Source organism: Triturus cristatus, chromosome 8 (genome assembly GCF_964204655.1).
Source record: "Triturus cristatus chromosome 8, aTriCri1.1, whole genome shotgun sequence".
Lineage (NCBI taxonomy): Eukaryota > Metazoa > Chordata > Amphibia > Caudata > Salamandridae > Triturus > Triturus cristatus.
The window spans coordinates 1,688,398,342-1,688,417,736 of record NC_140591.1 but is presented as its reverse complement, the minus strand read 5'-3'; the positions used below and the strand labels follow the sequence as shown (position 1 = coordinate 1,688,417,736).

The following is a 19,395-nucleotide window of genomic DNA, read 5'->3' as shown; positions in this document are numbered from 1 at the left end:
GACGGTGGAAAAAGCTAGGCACTGGCACCATTTTAGCAGTCCAGCTCCACCCGCAATGCCAGTGGGCGGATTGATACCGGCCGTAAAGCGGTGGACGGATTTTCACACCGCCGCAGTTACCACCGCCATCATAATGCGCCTGCCATCCTAATGACCCCCTCAGCGTCTGAGCCTTCTATTCTTTCTGAGAAACCAAAGAAACGTACATTGTCTCGGCCACTTTTGTCTTCCAAATCTACAGGTTTACTCATAAGGAATAGAAGTTCTTGGTCCCGATCCGGTATATTGTTACGGCGGTTCTCCACAACAACAACTTGTTCAGCGAAGTTTTGAAGACGGTTTTGAAAACCAGCAATGTCTGCACGGATAGATTTAGTTTCATTTGTTAGGGCAGATGTGGATGTCTCCATGCCTTCTAGACATCGTCCAACTGCAGATATTTCCTGAAGTATACGATCCATAATTGGGTTAGGAGCAACTGTCATAATAGAAGAATGAGGTAGCTTTTGAGTTGAAGGGATGGTAATTAACGCTTCTGGGGTGGAAAGGCCTTTATGCAAAGCTTCCGAGTACAGAGGCTCTTTTATGGTTTTATTATTCGCTTACTGTTCTCTTTTGTTCACTTAATTCAGTGTTCAGGTAAGTAAATCTCTTGATTCTCTTTTTCACTTATTAAATATTGTTAACCCAGAATTAAAGCAACGTTTTGACTTTGCTGAGAGGAATAGTTCAGACACTCTTGTTAACGCAGTGCAATAATTATGTCAAAGTAGCATAAAGTCAATGAGAAGAAATACTGGGAACAATATTAGGGATATGGAAGCAGATAGCAATATTAAGACCAGTAGTATTGGGAGATTATTGGCTTTCAAACATAGAGATACAATTCTCCTGTAGAATAAGCAAGAAGACTTGTAGGAGAAAAGGGCTTTATAAAATGGTAGCACGATCATCAATCCTTCCTTGCTTCACCAAGAGCTCAGTGTAGGAGAGTAGGGTCTGCTTTCTATGTTCACCCCCACTTTTTGCTTTTGCTTTACTGGTTTTCGACTTAGATGTGGCTGTGGGCCTGCTGATCAGACCCACAGCCCTGCTGTTCTCTCTCTAAATTAACACTATGTACTTTAGGTGCATAACCCATTTGGATAGGATCACCTTATTGGCCCCTGTACAGTGTACCCTAGGTACCCAGGGCATAGGTGTACCCTAGGCCTACCAGGGGCTGCAGCAGGTATTATGCCACCCCTGGCCTGGCCTTCCATCTTGACACAACTGGCTGATCACTCAGCTGGGGCAAGGTCGTGTAATCACCCCTTGCTTAGGTGTAGTATTCCTATACCTAACTTACATATAGACACATGTGTACCTATCAGTCACTCCTATGGCAGGCCTTAACAATCCTGGAGGCAGAGTGCTTGGTAACATGTGAGATGGTGCTCTAGCATGAGCTGAGCCTGTCTGCAGCTTTCGGAACCAAGTCCTTATAGCTGTTCTATGATATAGCCTACCATATACTCTTAAAGTACCTTATAATCTTAGACGGTTATGGTAACTATGGTTTGGCTTTATCGAAACATGTCGTGTAAGGTGTCTAACACTGTGGAATAATACCCCCATACCATTTCTGGACATGAGGATATTATTCCCCCCTTCTAGAGGGAAAGACATGTTAAAATCATACTTCACTGTTAGCCTCTGACCAAAGCCTCAGCATCACAAAATGGATGCTGCTGCCACAACACAAGTCTGACCTCCTGCAGCTGGGAGTGATCCCAGCCAGGGAGGCCTGGACAATAGGTTTCCTGCTTGGGGAGGTGCTAGCACCTCCCCAGACAGCCTTTAGTGTATTGGGGCAGGGTGGGCTGAAAGGAATGAGACATGCCTGGGGCACACAAGGTGTTCCTTGCATAGTCCAGTTCAAACCGGTGCTGGGGCACTCCAGCCCCAGCTCTGGCGCGAAACTGGACAAAGGGAAGTGGGTGTAACCACCCCCTCCCAGGTCCCACCCCTAAGGCGTGACCTAGCAGGTATCCCAGCCCCCCAGATTAGTATAAGAGTGGGAGTTGGGCCTCAAGACTTTAGATTATCCTGAACCTGCAAACTTGAACAGAAACTCTGGACCTTCGACATTCGACGAAAGAAGAAGACTGAAGAATCTCCCTTGTGGCCATGGAGTGGCTACCCTGTGCAAACAGGCACCATCAAGAGACTACCCTTTGCTTTGCCCACGTTCTACGAGGAACCGACTGCAGAGCCCGACCAGAGCCTTGACTTCCAGACTTCTCCGACCCTGATCCACGTCCACAGCAGAGCTGAGACCCGTGGAGGCGACGAGCGACGTGGGACCGGCTACCTGGGAAAAGTGGCTAGTATCTTCAAGCGCAGCTTCTGAGGCACCCTCGAAGTTGTGCACCGGGGATTGAGAAGCCCCACCCCCAAGCACCATCTGCACCGAAGACCAGCCCCCCACACTCAACGAGTTCTGCGTGGGGCCCTTCAGCATTTTCCTGCTTGCCGCGTCTGTCCGGTTGCTTGCCCGCTGGCTAGTGGCCTTTGTGACGACGCATCCCGAAATATTCTGTGCTGGTTTGGCTCCTCCAGACTGGCTCCTGCTTCCCTGCAAAGAAGAAGCACCCCAGACCTTCCTGGTCTGATCCTGAAGCAAGTCCTCCGTTCTTCGTGGGTTCCGCTTGCCAAGGCCTGGTGAGTCCTAGCCCAGCTTCGACGCCGCTGACAGCACGAGCCTTCGTGGGACAGCTCGCCTCCTGGTCCTGGTCGTCCTCGACGCTTCCTGGTCCTCCTGGCTGCAGCGACAAGCTTCACCTTCACCTGCAACTCTTCACGACATCGTCTGGTTCCTTCCTGGTTCCACGTGGTCCCTGGCTAGTGACCTTGACTCTGTCCCCTCTGCTTGCAGGTCTCCTCTCTTCTTGATCCCAGCCTTGGGATCCACCGGACACTCTTCACTGACTGCCTGTCAGCATCTTTCTTCAGGCATCCATAGGAGTCGACGACGAAACCCGACGCAACTTCACCCCTATGCACCCGCAGCCTGTGGGCTAGGTAACTTGGGTACTCCGGTGCTCATCAGGATAGTGACTATCCTAGTGTCTAAGTTTCAAGTCTCAACTTCCTAGCTACTCCGGAAGTGTCCTAAATCTATCTATTTCTAAACTGTACTATTGCTAGTGACTTTTACGCATTACGCGTGAGTGTTTCCACTCTGCATACGAATCCCGTGGGCCTCCCACTTCCTAACTGTTGCTAGTGCAGTGTAGCCCCAGCGATTTCCCTAGGCCTAGGCCTATTCTATTGCCGTGACAGTGGTCCTTATACCACTTACTTAGTATATGGTTTGCGTGGCCCCTAGGGCCTAACTGTATTACTTACCTGTGTGACTTACTGTATGCATTAATAAGACTGTGTTGTACTTACCTCTAATCTCATAAAGAGTGCTGAGGGTTTGCTTAGAATAAATACACTTTATTTTATATATATATCTGTTGTGGTGTCCTTTCATTTGGTATTCAAGGGATTATATATGGTATCACAGCTGGCTTCACATGCCATTCAGAGTTTAGCCTAAGACTGCTCTTGTCCATGCTACCACTAGGATAGCTGGTCTATAAGGTTGACTTTACAACCAATCACCATAAGGGTATTTGGACTGATATAAGGTGTACACTATAACTAGTGACATCATACATCAGGCCAACTTCTCACACTCAGGGTGACGGGTAAAAGAACAAAGTCATCTCAGTTTTGTGTTCCTTATGAGTTTCCCCTTTAAGCTCCATACATGCGTCACATATTAAGATTCTTCATCTGATTTATTATGTTGATATGTTTGGTAGGTTTGACATCAAAGAAATGTTTCTGCCTCAGCTCTGCTTATCACAGGTTGTAGGTTTCGCGCTTCGTTGTCTTCACTTTCACTTTGATATCAGTCTCCGGGAATCTCCTCACAGAATATCTGTAACAGCAGCAGGTAGAACCGTGAAAAGCCTCAGATACTTGCGGTGTGCACCAGTAGCGTGTTAAGTACAGTAGCGGTCCGTATTCAACTAGGCCCGCAGTAGCTTCATCATATTATTTCAGGCGCATATATTTCTCATCTAGAAGCAAACATTCATAAAGGAAACAAGCATTGGCATAGCCAATAGGTCTCGCTTTTGGGACCTTATAAGTGTTTAGCCATGCAACAGTTGCATAACTAAATACTTATAAGGTCCCAAAAGCGAGACCTATTGGCTATGCCAATGCTTGTTTCTGTTTATTACTGCTCTGTAGTAATGGCGGCGCACGGGTGCTACCATTACTACATAGAAGTAATAAACTGGGAAAAAAAATGTCTCCCAGAGAACGTCATACGTCACGAACTTGTGCCCGGCCATTTTGCATTTTTTGTCCGATGCTGTTTACCATTGACAGCATCCATTTGGGCGTTAGCCAAGCCCTTTTGATTTTAAAAAAAGTTACATATATAATATAATTACTTGTAAGAGCTCAGAGCCAGCCTTCATCCATTGATTTGTTGTGTCATTTACCATTTTCTTCCACCATCTTCAGCATACATCATGGGCAGTGTGTCTGTCCACATCAGTAATTGGCTAACCTCACTGTGAGTGACGGCATTCTGCCCCTTCACATGGAGAACATCCACGTATAGAATATTTCGCTTCAGTGCCAAAGACAACTAAGACAATGTGAGCTTATTGAGTCCAAAATGTTTTTACTTTTAGATGGATGAGGACCCTGCAGAATTCCCAAATTACGTTTTTCAAAAACTGTAACAAAACAAGCGCTGACAAAACTGAAAGGCTAGCAGTCAACACCAGACCTATTGGCTTTGCCAATGCTTGTTTTTCTTTTTGCAAATGCTGTTCACCATGGACATCAAGCATTGGTAAGGCCAAAAAGTCGACCAATGTTTGTTTTTAAAAAGGCGCAACCTATTGACTTTGCCAATGCTTGTTAGAACAATACCGATACGCAGAGGAGATCGGTGAAGCAGAGTCTTAGTTAAACATGTCCTGACTGAGGATTATGCCACAACTCGATACAGGAAAGTGCTGCAGTCTGAGATTCTAAATTCCAAGAAAAATTAGACTAACACAGACCAGCAGGATACGAGGAGCCCCCCTCATCAGTTGTCTTGTGTACATGTGAAAGCCCGTGTTGTATTGGTTGCCAGAGCAGGCAGAAAAAACGAACCTGTCCCATGGCGTGCTTCCATTGGTGCAGTAGGTGCAGTGGCACCGGGACCCAGAGGCCTAAGGGCTCAATGAACCCTGATCATTGCTGTATTTTATCATTCACACAGCAGTCAGGGGGCATATCCTAATCCCCATGACAGACCGGCTGCGCTACTGAACCTGTTACAAGAAGAGAGATTGGCTGAGGGTCAGAAACACAACGAATGGGTAAATGGGAAGCCGATAATGCAAGCCAGATTTTGTGTTTCTACAACCGTATCACAACTGTAAAGGAAATATTCGGAATGAAGCAATCTTCATTATATCTGTAAAAATCAGCTGCTTAAATAAAGCCCAAAAGTAATAATAACGTGTTTACATGTGTTTCATTTTAACGCCTAAATACCACAACTTCAAAGTTCGCCTAATGTAATAATGTTCAGTTTATCAAACTAATAAGGATGAAAGATTGAGTTGGCCCCGTCAGTTTTTATACTCATAACGTCCAGGTCTCTTCAGATATGAGCAGCCAGCTCCACCACGGTCAAGTCCTGTCCTTCTGGCATCTTATGCATGTTCTCATTGTCACGTTTCCCTCATTAAGCACCCAAATTCCTCCCCCAGCAGCCCTCGAAGTGTCTCGCCTCCTGCAAACAATTTTCAACTCCGTCTCCACCATAATTGGTATAGTTTTTACAGAACCTCGTGGCACCCTCTAGTGGTGGCGTTAAATATGAAGAGGGTTTTTGTGGGGCGCGCCGTGGCAGCAAAATGTTACTGAAATGCTGTTCAGAGAGGAAAACTATAGAATGATAAGAGTGAGGGAGAGAGAGAGGGAGTGACAGAAAGAAAGCGTGATAGAGCCAGTTAGGGCGCGATAGAACGAGAGTGAGAGACAAAAACATGTGTGGGCCGAGAAAAAAACCAAAATACGAATTACACCTAAGAGAGACTGATATATCGAAATGAAATAATAAAGGAAAAATGTAAAAAAGGAAGAAAAGCGAGAGCCAGCAAAATATTGGGCACTAAGAAGGAATCATTGAAGAAACAAAAGGAAAAGATAAAATAGACTAATTTTGTGCGAAGGAAGGAGCACAACTGTGAGAAAAAATGTGTGAAGAGAATAAATGACGAGCGAGAGAAATAGTATGAGAGGAGTAAAGAACGAAGGACACGGGAAGAGCAAAGGTAAAAGAAAGAAAGCGAGAACGTGTCAGAGAATTTGTGCGAGAACTAAAGTAAGAAAGAAAGGGAAGAGGGCGTTGAAGAACAAAGCTGAAATGAGTGAGTAGACGCAGTAGTGAAACCCACGAAAGCGGACTGATGAGAAAGCCAGGCGGTGTCAACAAATAAACGTTAGATTTAAACATGGGCCAAGTGACGAAGCAGTTTTTCCCGAGTGATTGCTTTTGTATTGCACAGGCTATGAGGAAAACTAACTCTAGGAACTGTGAAGAATTTAGGTTGGGGCTTCATACTCTTGAAAGAAGCTGGCTTGAGTGCGCAGAGGGAGCCTTCCACAGCAGTGCTGTAGTCCCAGCCTCCCTAACTGTGTGCATCAACACTTCCCAGGTGAGATGTGGGATTGTTCTTCAGTCAGGCCTCTCTGAAGACTGATATCAGGCAGGCAATTTAAAGTGGTGGCTTTGTGAAAACTAGAATGGTTGAGGGCTGAAGGGTGAAGGGTCGTGGTAGAAGTAGAACCCTGTTTTCTGGGGGACAAGAATGCAGAGAATACAAGCGTTGGCCACGCGCGAGCGGCCGGAGACGCAATATGTGGTGGGGGAGGGGGAGAAGCGGGTGTTGTGTGTGCGCGTGCATCATCGTGATCGCGATCGCTCTGAAAGCGAAAGTGATCGCGATGACGCACGAGTTTTCAAAGTGCTGCTGGCGGCCGGCTGCGCGTGCACGATCGCGTGAACGCAAGCGTTAGGCCAGCCAGCAGCACTTTGAAAATCCCACATACAAAATGTCTCTCCGAGCCAGCTGCGCTGGGCTCAGCGAGACCTAAATACGAGGTTCTCTTCAAAAGCATTCATCTCAGTTTTAAGAATCCGCCGCGCAACATAGTCTCCTCAAGCCCTCTTGTCAGATCAGAGCTGCGCGCCATACTCCAAGAGAGCTGAGACCTGTGATCTGTGTCACCTCCGCATCGGAGCGCCGCTGCCGACAAAAGACCCACGTCCGGACTTTATGAAAGAAAGACTGGCAAGCTTCGAAAATGTCACATTAGTGAATCCTTATGTTTATACAGCGCCTGCTTCACAAATACGCTGTCGCCCGCAATCCGAAAGGCTCCACATGGCTGTCCGGGGCCTCCCACAGCGGCCAGACGACACCCCCGGAAGAGCTCTTTTCTGTTGTGAGTCCTGAGAAGAACCCTACAAGATACTTGCAAGGGTTTCAAAGGCGTCAACAGTTTTTCTCCCAACTGTACCTGTAATACCACTGTTGCTCATGTGCAATTAATTTAGAATTTGATAAATGTTTTTGTGTGAGCTCACTAGGGTCACTGTTTGGTGATTGTAAAAAACAAGTTGAATACCCCCTGGATGGTATTAATCAGGGGCCTTTTTTGTATCAACAAATCTTTATTTCCACAGAACCAGAGCGAAAAAACACTATTCTGTATCATGATGTCATATTTGTTGTGTGTATTATCTGTGTGATGTGCTCAATGTTGTATATATTGTAAATGTTATGTCCCTGTGTATTGTAATCCTCCTGATTTGATGAAATTTGTCTAAATTGATAATTGTGGTACTCTTTCATACAACAATTTGAAAAACACAAATAAGATAAATAAAAACAAAATCTTTTTTAAATAAATTCAAATGATCATTACAACTGAGGTGTGTGTTCATCGGTTGTGAATGGACGGTTAAATGGGTATCAGTACTGGCACTTGTTTGATATTTCAAAAGTATATATGGCCTAGTCTTACTGATTAAGGGCCAAACCCTGTATAGTTTAGGAACTTTCTAAAAATGGCATTTTCAAAATTGTAATAAAAAATCTGACTTTACCATTAAAGATGGTTTAGCATTACAATTCCATAGCTACCAAACATATCAAGCTGTCACTCAGGTGGGGATGCATTTTATAGATGTGCGGTTCAGCGGGACATAAGACACTCAATACTGTTTACTTTAGATGATGTTCTTTATTCACAAGTATTGGTTGCAATTCATTATACAGTTATTTCTCTCTCTTTCTCTTTCTCTCTTCTTAGGTGAGGATCGAGAATGCTGGGACCTCAGTGAAGAAAGATGCCCCTTGAATGAAGCGGAAGGAGCCACAGGTAACTTTCAAACCATCTCTTCTTCCAATCATGCGTTTGGGTAAGTGAGGGAAGACGCCTCTTGTCCTATCCCATCACCAGGTGAAGTTGAAGGTTTTCATGACCTCTCTTCTAAGTATAGTGTTCTAACTAAGTCTTTGATTTGGAGAATGTCTTCATCAACAGTCATTTAGCAAAAGAAAAAGAAAAGAAAATAGTAAAATAAATACAAGTTATGATCCAAAATTACATTCTGGTCTTTGTATGGGGAATTTACTCAAAGCACTCGCTATTCTGTAAAGAATTGTCCAACAAGTTCAGACTTGATACTCTGGACGCTTTAAAGTGGAGAACCCTTACTTTTGTGGCGCCCGCGTCTTCACTTTTAGCGTCCTCCCGGTTCCCGCTCTTTCCAAGTATCTGGTCACGTACCTGGGCTAGTCACATTCCTCCAGGAATGTGGCCGGGTTCTTCACAAAACCAGTGGCCTCCTGGCTTCACTTTGCTCTGTTTGGGGATTCCAGTCTTCTCCAACGCCTCAGGACAGCCTTGTAGTCCTGCTTCCTGCGTCTTGTGTGTCCTTCTCTTGTTGCGCATCTCCCACTCTGCAAATGCCGTTGGTTCTCTCTCTGAAGATTGCTTTTCCAGTCTCTTGAATGTCTTCCCTTCTTGTGATAAGATTCTGGAAGCGCCTGTATTCCAAGGCCCCAGGTCAAGGCCTGCCTCTTCCGGCCTGGCTGACATATCCTTGAAGGTATATGCCCCCCAAGGAGCCTGCAGGACAAGGATGAGGGCGTCTTGGGATGTGGAAGCTGCGAGGAAGGGCAAAAAGACTGAAGGGTCGATGTCCTCCTCCCCTTCACACTACCTACTCTTAATTAAATTAGGAATTTCAGCTTATTAAAAGTACTAAGGAATCCCTAATGTTATCTACGGGAGGGGTGGCCCTCACAGTAGTTAAAAACCTAATTTGTGGAATTTTTCAATACCAGGACATGTAAAACGTAAAAGTACAGTTCCTAACTTTCATTTACAAAGCTCCCTGCCCTGTGGCCCACCTACCACCTACCTTAGGAGTGACTTATATGTTCTAAAAAGAAAATGTAAGGCTTGGCAAGGGGGTTTAAATGCCAAGTTGACATGGCTGTGTGACACTGCATTCAGGCTGTAATGGCAGGCCCGAGGAAAGTTTTAGAGGGGCAATTAGGTGGGTGGCACAATAGGTTCTGCAGGCCCACTGGTAGCATTTAATTTACAGACCCTGGATATATGGTATACCACTTTACAAGGAGCTCACAAGTAAATAAAATGTGCCAATCAGATATATTCCAATCAAACCATGTTGGGTGGGCCCCCGAACACCAGGAGAAAAAGTCCTCAACCACCACTTTTTGCCCCTGTAGGCCCATGTGTGTCCCTTGGCCCTCTGACCGGAGTTCCGACATCTTCACATGCCACACTCACATCACACCACAACTGAAGGAGCCCCACTGGCTCCCCATACACGAGAGCACGATTCAAACTCCTCACCCACTCTTCTAAGGCACAACGTAACATTGGCCCAGCAAGTCTCGAGAATCGCATCTGCTGTCACAAACGTTCCTGATACCTCAGTTCATTCAGGCTACTACTTGAACACACTCCACTTATATGGAAAAACATATCTGGTGGTCTCGCCTTCTCCTACATCACTCCTGCAGCATGGAGTGACCTGCCACTATATACAAGAATCTCCTCACTTCTTGAATTCCGCAAGACATGGCATTCCGAGTAGTCCCACTAGTTGCGATGATTGGCTACACTCACACCTGCTGAGTTCCTGGTTACCGTCCTGGGTGATAGCTCGCTCTACATAACATAACATGACATAATCTACACAAAGACTGTGTCTGCAAATCAGCCCTGAGAGAACAGATGGAAAAAGAACCACCACAAACAGATTCTAAAAGTGCAGAGAACCAAATCTTCTGTCTGCTTGACAAAATAAATGTTAAAGCCAACTTTGAAACACTCTCTGACCAAGGAAGGGAGTGCTCCGCAGAGTAGTCAGAGGGCTGCTCTACAACTAGAGCTGAGGTCTGTGGGAAAGTGGGTTTCTGTTAAGCCTGGGCGGAGCAGGCGTAGTGTCTCTACGTAAAGTTGCATGGAGTTGGAAAACAATTCTGTGCAACTTCGCTCCGCTCCCTCCACCCTCCCAAAGTGATCCTTCCTCATCCTCGCTGTCCTTCTTCTTAGACAACCCCTACGTTGTACGTCTTGCGCATGCACAAGACGTACAACGTAGGGGTTATCAGTGAAGAAGGATGGCGAGGCCGGGGAAGGAGAGCGGCCATGGCAAGGAGGAGGCAGTCACGGCAGGTAAGTGCCTTTTTAATTACTTTTAATCACTTTGGAAGGGTGGAGGTGCCGGCTAACTACGCTCCACCACGTAGTAGTAGTTTTGCCTAAACTCCATGTTCGCAAGGGAATGCGGAGTAGGCAACACTACGCTGGCAGGGCGTAGTTACCCGCCTGGGGTTAATTTCTGTTGCAGCCTCCCTCCCCCACTTTTTGACTGTCTTTTGGTGCAAATTTGACTGTAGAGTACTGGGTCCCAGCTTTCCAGGTTCCCAGTACCAGTGTTCTTTCCCTAAAGCTGTACCACGATTGGCACTTCAGACCCCCTGTAATCCACTAGTAAATGGTACCGTGGTACCTAGGGCATTGGGACTGAAGAGGGTCCCCCAGGGACCGCTCACGAGGCCCATGCAAGCTGCCACTGGAGCCTGCATGCCTTGGTGCAGAGAGAAACGAAGTCAACATGGCACATTGCCTGTTTGTAATGCAAAGCAGCATTGCCTAAGGTGTAGGTAAGTCACCCCTCTAGTAGGCCTTACAAGCCCTAAGGCAGGGTGCACTATATCTCAGGTGTGGACATAGTTGCATGAACAGATATGTCCCTCCAATATCTAAGTCTATTCTTAAATATTGTTAGTGCCAGTGAAGCCACGGAGAGTACATGAGATGGAAACTCAATAACTCGCGTTCCACAGCACCATGATGGCTTTTTAGTGCCAAACAACTCCTCCCAATAAACCCACGCTGATGCCAGTGTTTGATTTATTGAAGCATGTACTCAGAGGGCACCTCAAAGGTGTCCCCTGAAATCCTACCAACCCTGACTGACTTTATGCCGCCTGCCACCACCAGCCATGTTTCTTGACCCCTGGGTCGAGAGCACCTGCTCTCATAGGCCAGAAACCAAGCACATCCTAGACAGGGGTGTCATACATCCTCCCCTACGATGGGCACAGTGCTGGAGAGGGAAGCTTCAAAGGCCTTGCCGCCTTTGTAAAGTGACTCCAGTCTCTGCTGCTAGCAGCAGATGGCAGCCCCCGGTTCAAACCCCCACTTTTGACAGGAGAACCGGTGAGAAAACCAAGTGTGAATAGGAGGTGTGTTTCAGTTCGCCAACTCCACCCCTCTGTTGCAGGAGGCGAAATAAAGCACATTTGTCAGTGCCCGCCATCTTGAAGACGGTGGGACTTATCCAACCAGGGCTAGGGCGATGTCCCCTCCCACAGGAGGGTGGGATAATAGTGGGTGTAGACATCCCAAGTAGGGAACTCGTTGGTCCCTACCTGTTACTTCCTGTAAGGCCCTGAAGTAGATCTATGACAACCTACGAAGCCCAGACACCGAAGATCCGCACCAGAGAAAAAGTAGAAGAACTAGTGATTGACTCTGCGCCAGCCCTGCCGGGCTGACTGCTGCCTTTTGCCTCTGCTACAACAAGACGGCATGTGATGCAGGCCCAGCCACCTCCAAAACCCTGGGAGAACTGCTTTCCTTCAGTAAAGACTCTAAATCTCCTGTGAACAGAGGACCTGTCCAAGAAGAAACCAACTCTAAAGCTCAAGAATCCTGTCCTGAGGGACCACAAAGCCGCTGCCAGATCCACCTCTGCACCGGACACCCACAGGCCGAGTCCAAGTGGCCCACTGGTCCTGCAAAGGTTCCCCAGTGACTCTGAGCCAGACTCCACCTCGATGCCTGCAGCCTCAATCCGTAGACTGCCTCTGATGGTGACCTGCCTGGTAAGAGTTTTCTGATGCCTAAGGATACCCCTGCAACTGAAGCCTCTGGGCCTTGGGGACCTTAACCAATGGTGTCCCTATGTCCCCCAGCATCTCTTCTTACCTAGACAGACGTGGGATTTATTCTCCAGGCCTGAGGCTGCAGCCTGTTCTTCAAACTTGCTCTCCCCCATTGAATTGCATTGCACACCAGACGCACATGTGTGTTGGCACTCTGCAGCCAGCCGCCCCTGTGCCGCTGAGGGTGTACATTCTGTGCTGCCTTGTGGCCCCCTTGTACTTGCCTTAACTCAAGGAGATCAACCCCTGACACCGCTTTACTTACCAGTGAGCAGCACATCTTCGAACACCCCTAGACTACATTGGTTAATATTGGGGACCCGCTTCGTGCCTGCTTGCCTCTTCCACCCTCCTGCACCGGAGATTGCGGGGAGCACTAAAGGCACCACAAGGGACCACAATCCCCAGCTCTACTTGCAGCGCGCAGCTGCTCATGTCATCATGCCAGGAGGCGCCATTAAATCAGCCGTGGGCTCCCACAGCGGACCCGCTTCTTGCCTGCTTGCCTCTTCCACTCTGAAGTACCGGAGATTGGGGGAGCACTACAGGCCCCACAAGCCCCAGCTCTTTACACGGAGCGCAGCCGTTCACATCATCGTGCCAAGAGGCGCCATAAAACCGGGCGTGGGCTCCCACAGCGCGTGACGCACGCGGGCATGCCAGGGCCATGCCCGGGCCAAGCCCGGGCCAAGGACAGGCCCATCTGCGCCCATCAAAGCCCGGAGGAGGTTGGGCTGGGCCACCCCTGTCAAGTTTCAGGCGGAACCTGGGTTTCAGTATTAACACGGGGTGAGGGCTATTATAGCTATTCCCTGAAAACACAACAGGCTAGTTCAGTAATTGCCATCCTTGAAATCAAATCTTGAGTTGCCATAGAGGGAAAGCGTACCATGTTACCACCTGCACGCCCAATAACTGACAGTATCAACAGCATGCTCGAGAGGGTGGTTAATATTGTCTCGGGTGAAATTGAACTGACGGGAACAGCGCATGTAACTAGGCATTGAGGGGCGAGCGGATATTGCTGAATTTAGTGGTGCTTCAAATACCCATGCACAAGACTCGCTCCCGTAACAGCCCCAGGGATCTGGCACTCATAAATGTTCTAAATCTCCACCTGTAATTGGGAGTGTAAGCGGGCCCGAGACAGCTTGGGCACAGTCGGATTTAGACATTGTCACACCTGTGGTAATACCAGCTGTTAAGGGAAAGAGGAAGAGTGGGAAGCCTATCTACACTAAAAGGAAACAGCCTACCCGTATCGGTCCCTCCCGAACTTGCCTTTCTGCTTGGATACAGCCACCCCCAAGTACTGACACCTCAGAAATTCGCATTCCCCCTGCGACAGCACCTTACACGAATCTGAGTTGCTCAATCGGCACACAGACTGATGCAACATTGGACCTTGAGAACCTTGGGGATGATATTGGTTTTTTTTTTTATAATCTTTTTATTGAAAAATAAGGCATGGTACATAGGTAAAGCAATTGCGTGTGATCTGGCCATATAAACTACACATTGAGTGATTCCATGAAGCATACATATCACAAAAGGAAATTGACAGTTCTAATTGTACAGAGTTAGGTCCCACTTGTGATATTCTCTCTGGCTCTTGAAGGTTCACAAATTTCTCCTCTGTGAACATTCCATTACCCCCATATTTGCATCCATTTCTTTGGGCACCCCCTGGCTTCATAGATGGATTTTCCCCTCACCATACATCAATCCATATTCTTGGCCCACTCTGCTATACTCGGTGGGTTCTGAGCCCTCCACAACCGGGCAACATTCCTTTTGGCAACCATCAGCCCCAATGTGACCCACATTGGTTCCCTGGAGTTCAAATCAGTAGGGTCTCATATGTTCAACGAGGCCAACTTAATATCACAGTGAATCTGTTGCACCAGCACTTCTTCAATCCGCCGCACCACACTATCCCAATAACGCTGAATCACTGCGCACTCCCAGAGGGTATGAATAAGAGTTCCTTCCTGTCCGCATTGTCGCACACAACCACCATCCAGTGTGTAACCCATACTAACCATCAGAGGTCCTGATAAGTAGGATCTGTAGAGAAGCTTTAGCTGCACCAGGCAGAGTCGAGAGGAGATGGACAGCTCCCGAGGGGAGGCCCCTGCCGCCTGCCACTCCTCATCCTCTAGACCCGCCACATCGTGGTCCGACTTGGCTCTCAAGCGGGTCAGGGATCCACCATATTGTTGGTGAGCTTTTTATAGATGAGGGATATGGCTTTCTCTGGTAAGTTGCCATCTAAGATCATGTCTTCAAGTGGGGAGGATTCAGGGAGCGCACTTCCCCTGGGATGTACAGCGATCAGAGCATGCCTAATTTGAAGATATCTAAAGTATTCAGACTGGGCTAGCTCGTACTCCTGCTGCAACCGGGGAAAAGGAACCACCTCACCTGACTTACATAGATCACCCACCTTGGAGATACCTATAAGGTCCCATCTATCACAGCCCTTCGAACGGATCAATCTACCCAATTATTCGCAGTGCCAGAGTGGCGTGGCCTGTGTGAGTTTGCCCTCCCATCCCAGACTCCTGGTAGCCACCCTCCACACGAGAACAGCATGACCGGTCGGTCAATGCAGGCCTCCAAGATCGTACGTATAGAGCACCAAGGGGACGCTGTTGTTACTACTACTGCTGCGATGGTGATTAAACAAATTAATGAACTGTTAGATATAAAATTTGCCCTATTACAGGACTGTTTAGAGAACTTGGCTTTATTTATAGGGGGATCTGGTCAATCTAGTCAAAAATAGGGACTGCACAAATTGCAGTAGATGAAGGGGGAGGGAGTAGTAGAGGGTTTCTTACCACAACAAGTGTTTTAACTAATAACAACCAGTCCCCTATTGCTAGAGACCCTGCCCCTGTAAGTAATTTGTGCACTATTTGTGGACAAACCATGGGATGTTCTCAACTGCCTCTTAATTGGCATGGTCATACATCTAATGTTACTATCTCACAGCCCAACTCCATCTTGGGCAGTGTTAACAGACCCAATGGCCCAGACCAGAATCTATTGCCTAGTAAATTGAGCAGTAATGCTTCAGCCATTCACAGTAGAAGTCTCCCAAAAGCAAATCGAGATGTCCTGAGCTTGCCACCTGCTGCTTATCCTTATGTGTTGGTCTTTGCAGGTGAACCGACCCTAAAGATGAATCCGAATGAGTCATGGCACCATTTACCCAATAAATGTGGGGATTGGCTATCGAGGAATAGGAGGTTTCACCCATCTGATATGAATGACATTATTATGGTACGCAGAGTTGGGTGGGTTGGTGCATCCTCAAAGAACATTGAAGGGGACGGTATCTCGATTAATTTTTGCAGATCTTCCCTGGTGGAAAATGTATTAAGAGCATGTGGGTCTACAAATTGTTACACCACCAACATTTGTTTATTACCATTAGTCTATTTTTACAAGCCAAATCATGGGCCCCACTCCAATGAGATCCCCCCACTCACCACTACAAATAGGTTCTTGTCTTTGTCCGGGTTGGACTCCCAGGATTGACTACCCCTATCTATGAAACCCCCTGGCCCAGATGCTGGACCATAATCTCTCCCCTTAGCAGCCGGGCTCATTAGTCCAGACACACCATTAAAGGTTGTAACCAGTCCAGCTCTTGGTATCCTAAGTTGGAATGTTGCGGGGCTACATTCTAAGCTGCACCAACCCGACTGGTTGAAACTAATAAGAGAGCAGGATATTCTCCTGTTTCAAGAAACTTGGGCAACTCAAGATTTATTTCTTGATGGGTTTGAATGTCATAACATCTTAGCAACAACACCTAAGCATGGTCGACCCTTTGGGGGATTATCAATTTGGATTTACATCGCTTCAGGCGGCTGTATTAAAACCATATGCACCAATAATAATAATTTCCAAGCCATATTGTTTACTAGGGGGGTTTCTTTTCTTAATTAATTTTTCTAAGAAGGATTTTCATTCCATACCTAATGGGAATTTTATAATTTTATTCAATTTTATTTTGTCCATCCAAAAATACAAAGACTGTTTTAACACAACTGGAATTTGCCTAGGAGGCGATTTTAACGCCAAACTACCCCAACTTTGGCCAAGTAAACAGCCGTGCAGCGGTGGACATAACTTCCATAGAGGCAAGGAATTAGTGAAGTTCCTAAATAACCATAACTTAATTAATGTTATGGAGATTGCTGCCATAACAAAAGATAATGTTCCCCGGGAGCCGACATTTAGAGGGAGGGGCTGCTCATCCACAATTGAATATGTTTTTATTCCCCCTGTCCTAGAGGACAGTCTGTTGAAAGCGGAAACCATTGCCACTACTTTTGGGGACCACAACCCTATCCAAATAGTGTTAAGATTACCCTCTGGCCCAACACCTAACATAAAATGTGGACCCATTCAGCACAATGATCAGGGAACATTTGAACCTTACTAATTTTTGTTTGTTGGACCAGGATCCACATCCTGAGGTAATTAATGCCTTCTCTAAACTCTGTGGAGCTGACAAATCGCTGTGTCCAAACCTATTACCATAGTGCAATGCGAATGATGGTTCAACCATGAGTGCTCAGAGGCCAATAGGCAGTTACGCAAGGCCCTGTCAGAGTCCAAGGAGTAATTCTGTGGTTAAGTTGTCAAGGCAGACGTATGGGTCTGTCATTGCAAAAAGGAAGGAAGAATTATTAAAAGAGCACTGGGATGCGCTTATCAATGCTGCTAGCTTAAAAAATGGGAACTTATTTTGGACTGCTGTTAAAAATATGAAAACAATGGGGCAGCCATTAACTCCTATAAGCTGCAACATAACAAGTATAACCTGGGAAAGTCACTTCTCCACAATCTGTTCAGGTCCTGTACTGGAACCCGACTCCTTTAAGAATAGGACTCAATCTAGGTTCCCAATATTGATAACAGAGGTTGAGGAGGCCATATCTCAGAGCATGGGCAATGAAGCCCCTGGCCCCGATGGGTTACCCATCGACCTCATTAAATATAGACCTCACTTTTGGGCCCCTTTATTGTCAAACGTTTTTAATAACATAACGGATTTTATGGCTGGCCTAGACTTGTGTACTAATTTTAGGAAATCATTTATAATGTCCTGTGGGCCAAGGAAATACCCCTTAAGCTCTATTTCCGTTGGTGGTCATAAACTTAGGGGCATATTATCAAGAAGGGCGTTAAAAGTATCGCCGCTTTAGCGGCAGAAAACTGCCGCTGAAGCGGCGATAAAGGGCTCGATAATATGCCCTTGAGAATTCCAATAGAAGCCCGTGTTCACAACAGAACATGGGCTTCTATTGGAATTCTCTGCGGCATATTTTCAAGCCCATTATCGTCGCTTTAGCGGCAGTTTCCTGCGGCCAGCGCGGTGATAATTTTAACGCTGTTTCTTTATAATATGCCCCTAACTTGTACTTCCACTTTCCCATTCCAGGGGATGGTCTTTGCTGCGAACGGCACCTGGACTGAGCATGTGTAATGTTTTGCAAGAACAAGTTTTCAAAGGCTACCATCTTTATCCTCAGTCTTCCCTGCCAAAAAAGATCAGGGGCAATTCCAGCAATCCTAAAGATTTTTAAATTACAGTGCATACCAATAGCAATTTATGGTGCAGAGGTTCGGTGTATTGCTAAAAGCACCAGTATCCAACCAGAGGAAACCAGATTCTGCAGGAAGCACCTGGGCGCAGCCATTTCCACTCCCCAGTATATATGCCACAGTGAACTAAAATTAAGCTATATTGTAGATTTTATAAGGGCTCGTCCCGCATTGTTTTGGCTAGCCATTATGAAAAACCCTGCAGCATCACTTACTAGGGAGATAATAGGTGATTGTCTCAGCTGTGAGAAAGGGATGGACATCCCATGGCTTGCTTGAGTTAACAAGAGCCTAAAAAGTGTAAACTTTGAAGGACTGTTTTCAAACCCAAACACCGCTGAGATTGTAGATACAAACGTCCTCAGGTCAGCACTATATGCACTTTACAGCGCAGAACGATCCAAGAGGGAATTAAAGAAACAAACCATTGTTAATTTTGTACCCATCGAGCGAACTGAGCCTTGCTTGCCCAGCTATATCACACTACTGATGTCACACTTGGAAAGAGGACTTCTTTTTCGTTTACGGGCTGGGACTGTAAAATATTTGCTCAGTTTTGCCCTTGGGTAAAAAGCTAAACTTGATTCCCCGTCATGTCAATGTGATGGTCGGAAATTAGTATATCCCCAACGATCCCACGGTACGTACCGCCGTCTCCAACCGCTGCGGTCGCACAATGGGATGAATGGGAGAGCCAGCGGAAGAGCTGAGGCACAGCCACCGCGGCGGACGAACCGTCAAAAATATGGCGGACGAAGCCAAAACCCCTCAAGAAGGCCAAAAATTACACACAGAAAACTAGACATGCCTCCCAAATATAAAAACACACCCCAATGACACAACTGTAGGAGAGTAGGATCTGCTTCACATGGGTACCCCCACTTTTTGCTGGTGTTTCACTGTTTTTCGACCTTAGTCTGGCTGTGGCCCTGCTAATCAGGGCCACAGCCTAGCTGCTTCCTCTCTAAAATGGTTTGCATGTACATTAGGTACATATCTAATTAGAATCTGGAGTGCCTTATAAGCCCTTAGTATATGGTATACTATGTACCTAGGGCATAGGTACCTCAGAGGCCTACCAGGGGCTGAAGCATGTATTATGCCTCCCCTTGGGAAGCACTCCAAAATGGCACCACAGGTCTGCTACTGCAGCCTG

General features: G+C 46.7%; 1 protein-coding gene across 3 annotated transcripts in view; it reads left to right on the top strand.

Moving 5' to 3' along the window:
• LOC146808613 (NACHT, LRR and PYD domains-containing protein 3-like) overlaps positions 1–19,395 on the top strand; it is an 879,818-nt gene that overhangs the window by 177,928 nt on the left and 682,495 nt on the right. For all 3 annotated transcript variants that reach the window (XM_085623637.1, XM_085623636.1, XM_085623638.1), the window contains one exon: positions 8,431–8,499. In XM_085623637.1, coding sequence (XP_085479763.1) covers positions 8,431–8,499 — 69 coding nt within the window. The remainder of the gene's footprint in view (positions 1–8,430; positions 8,500–19,395) is intronic.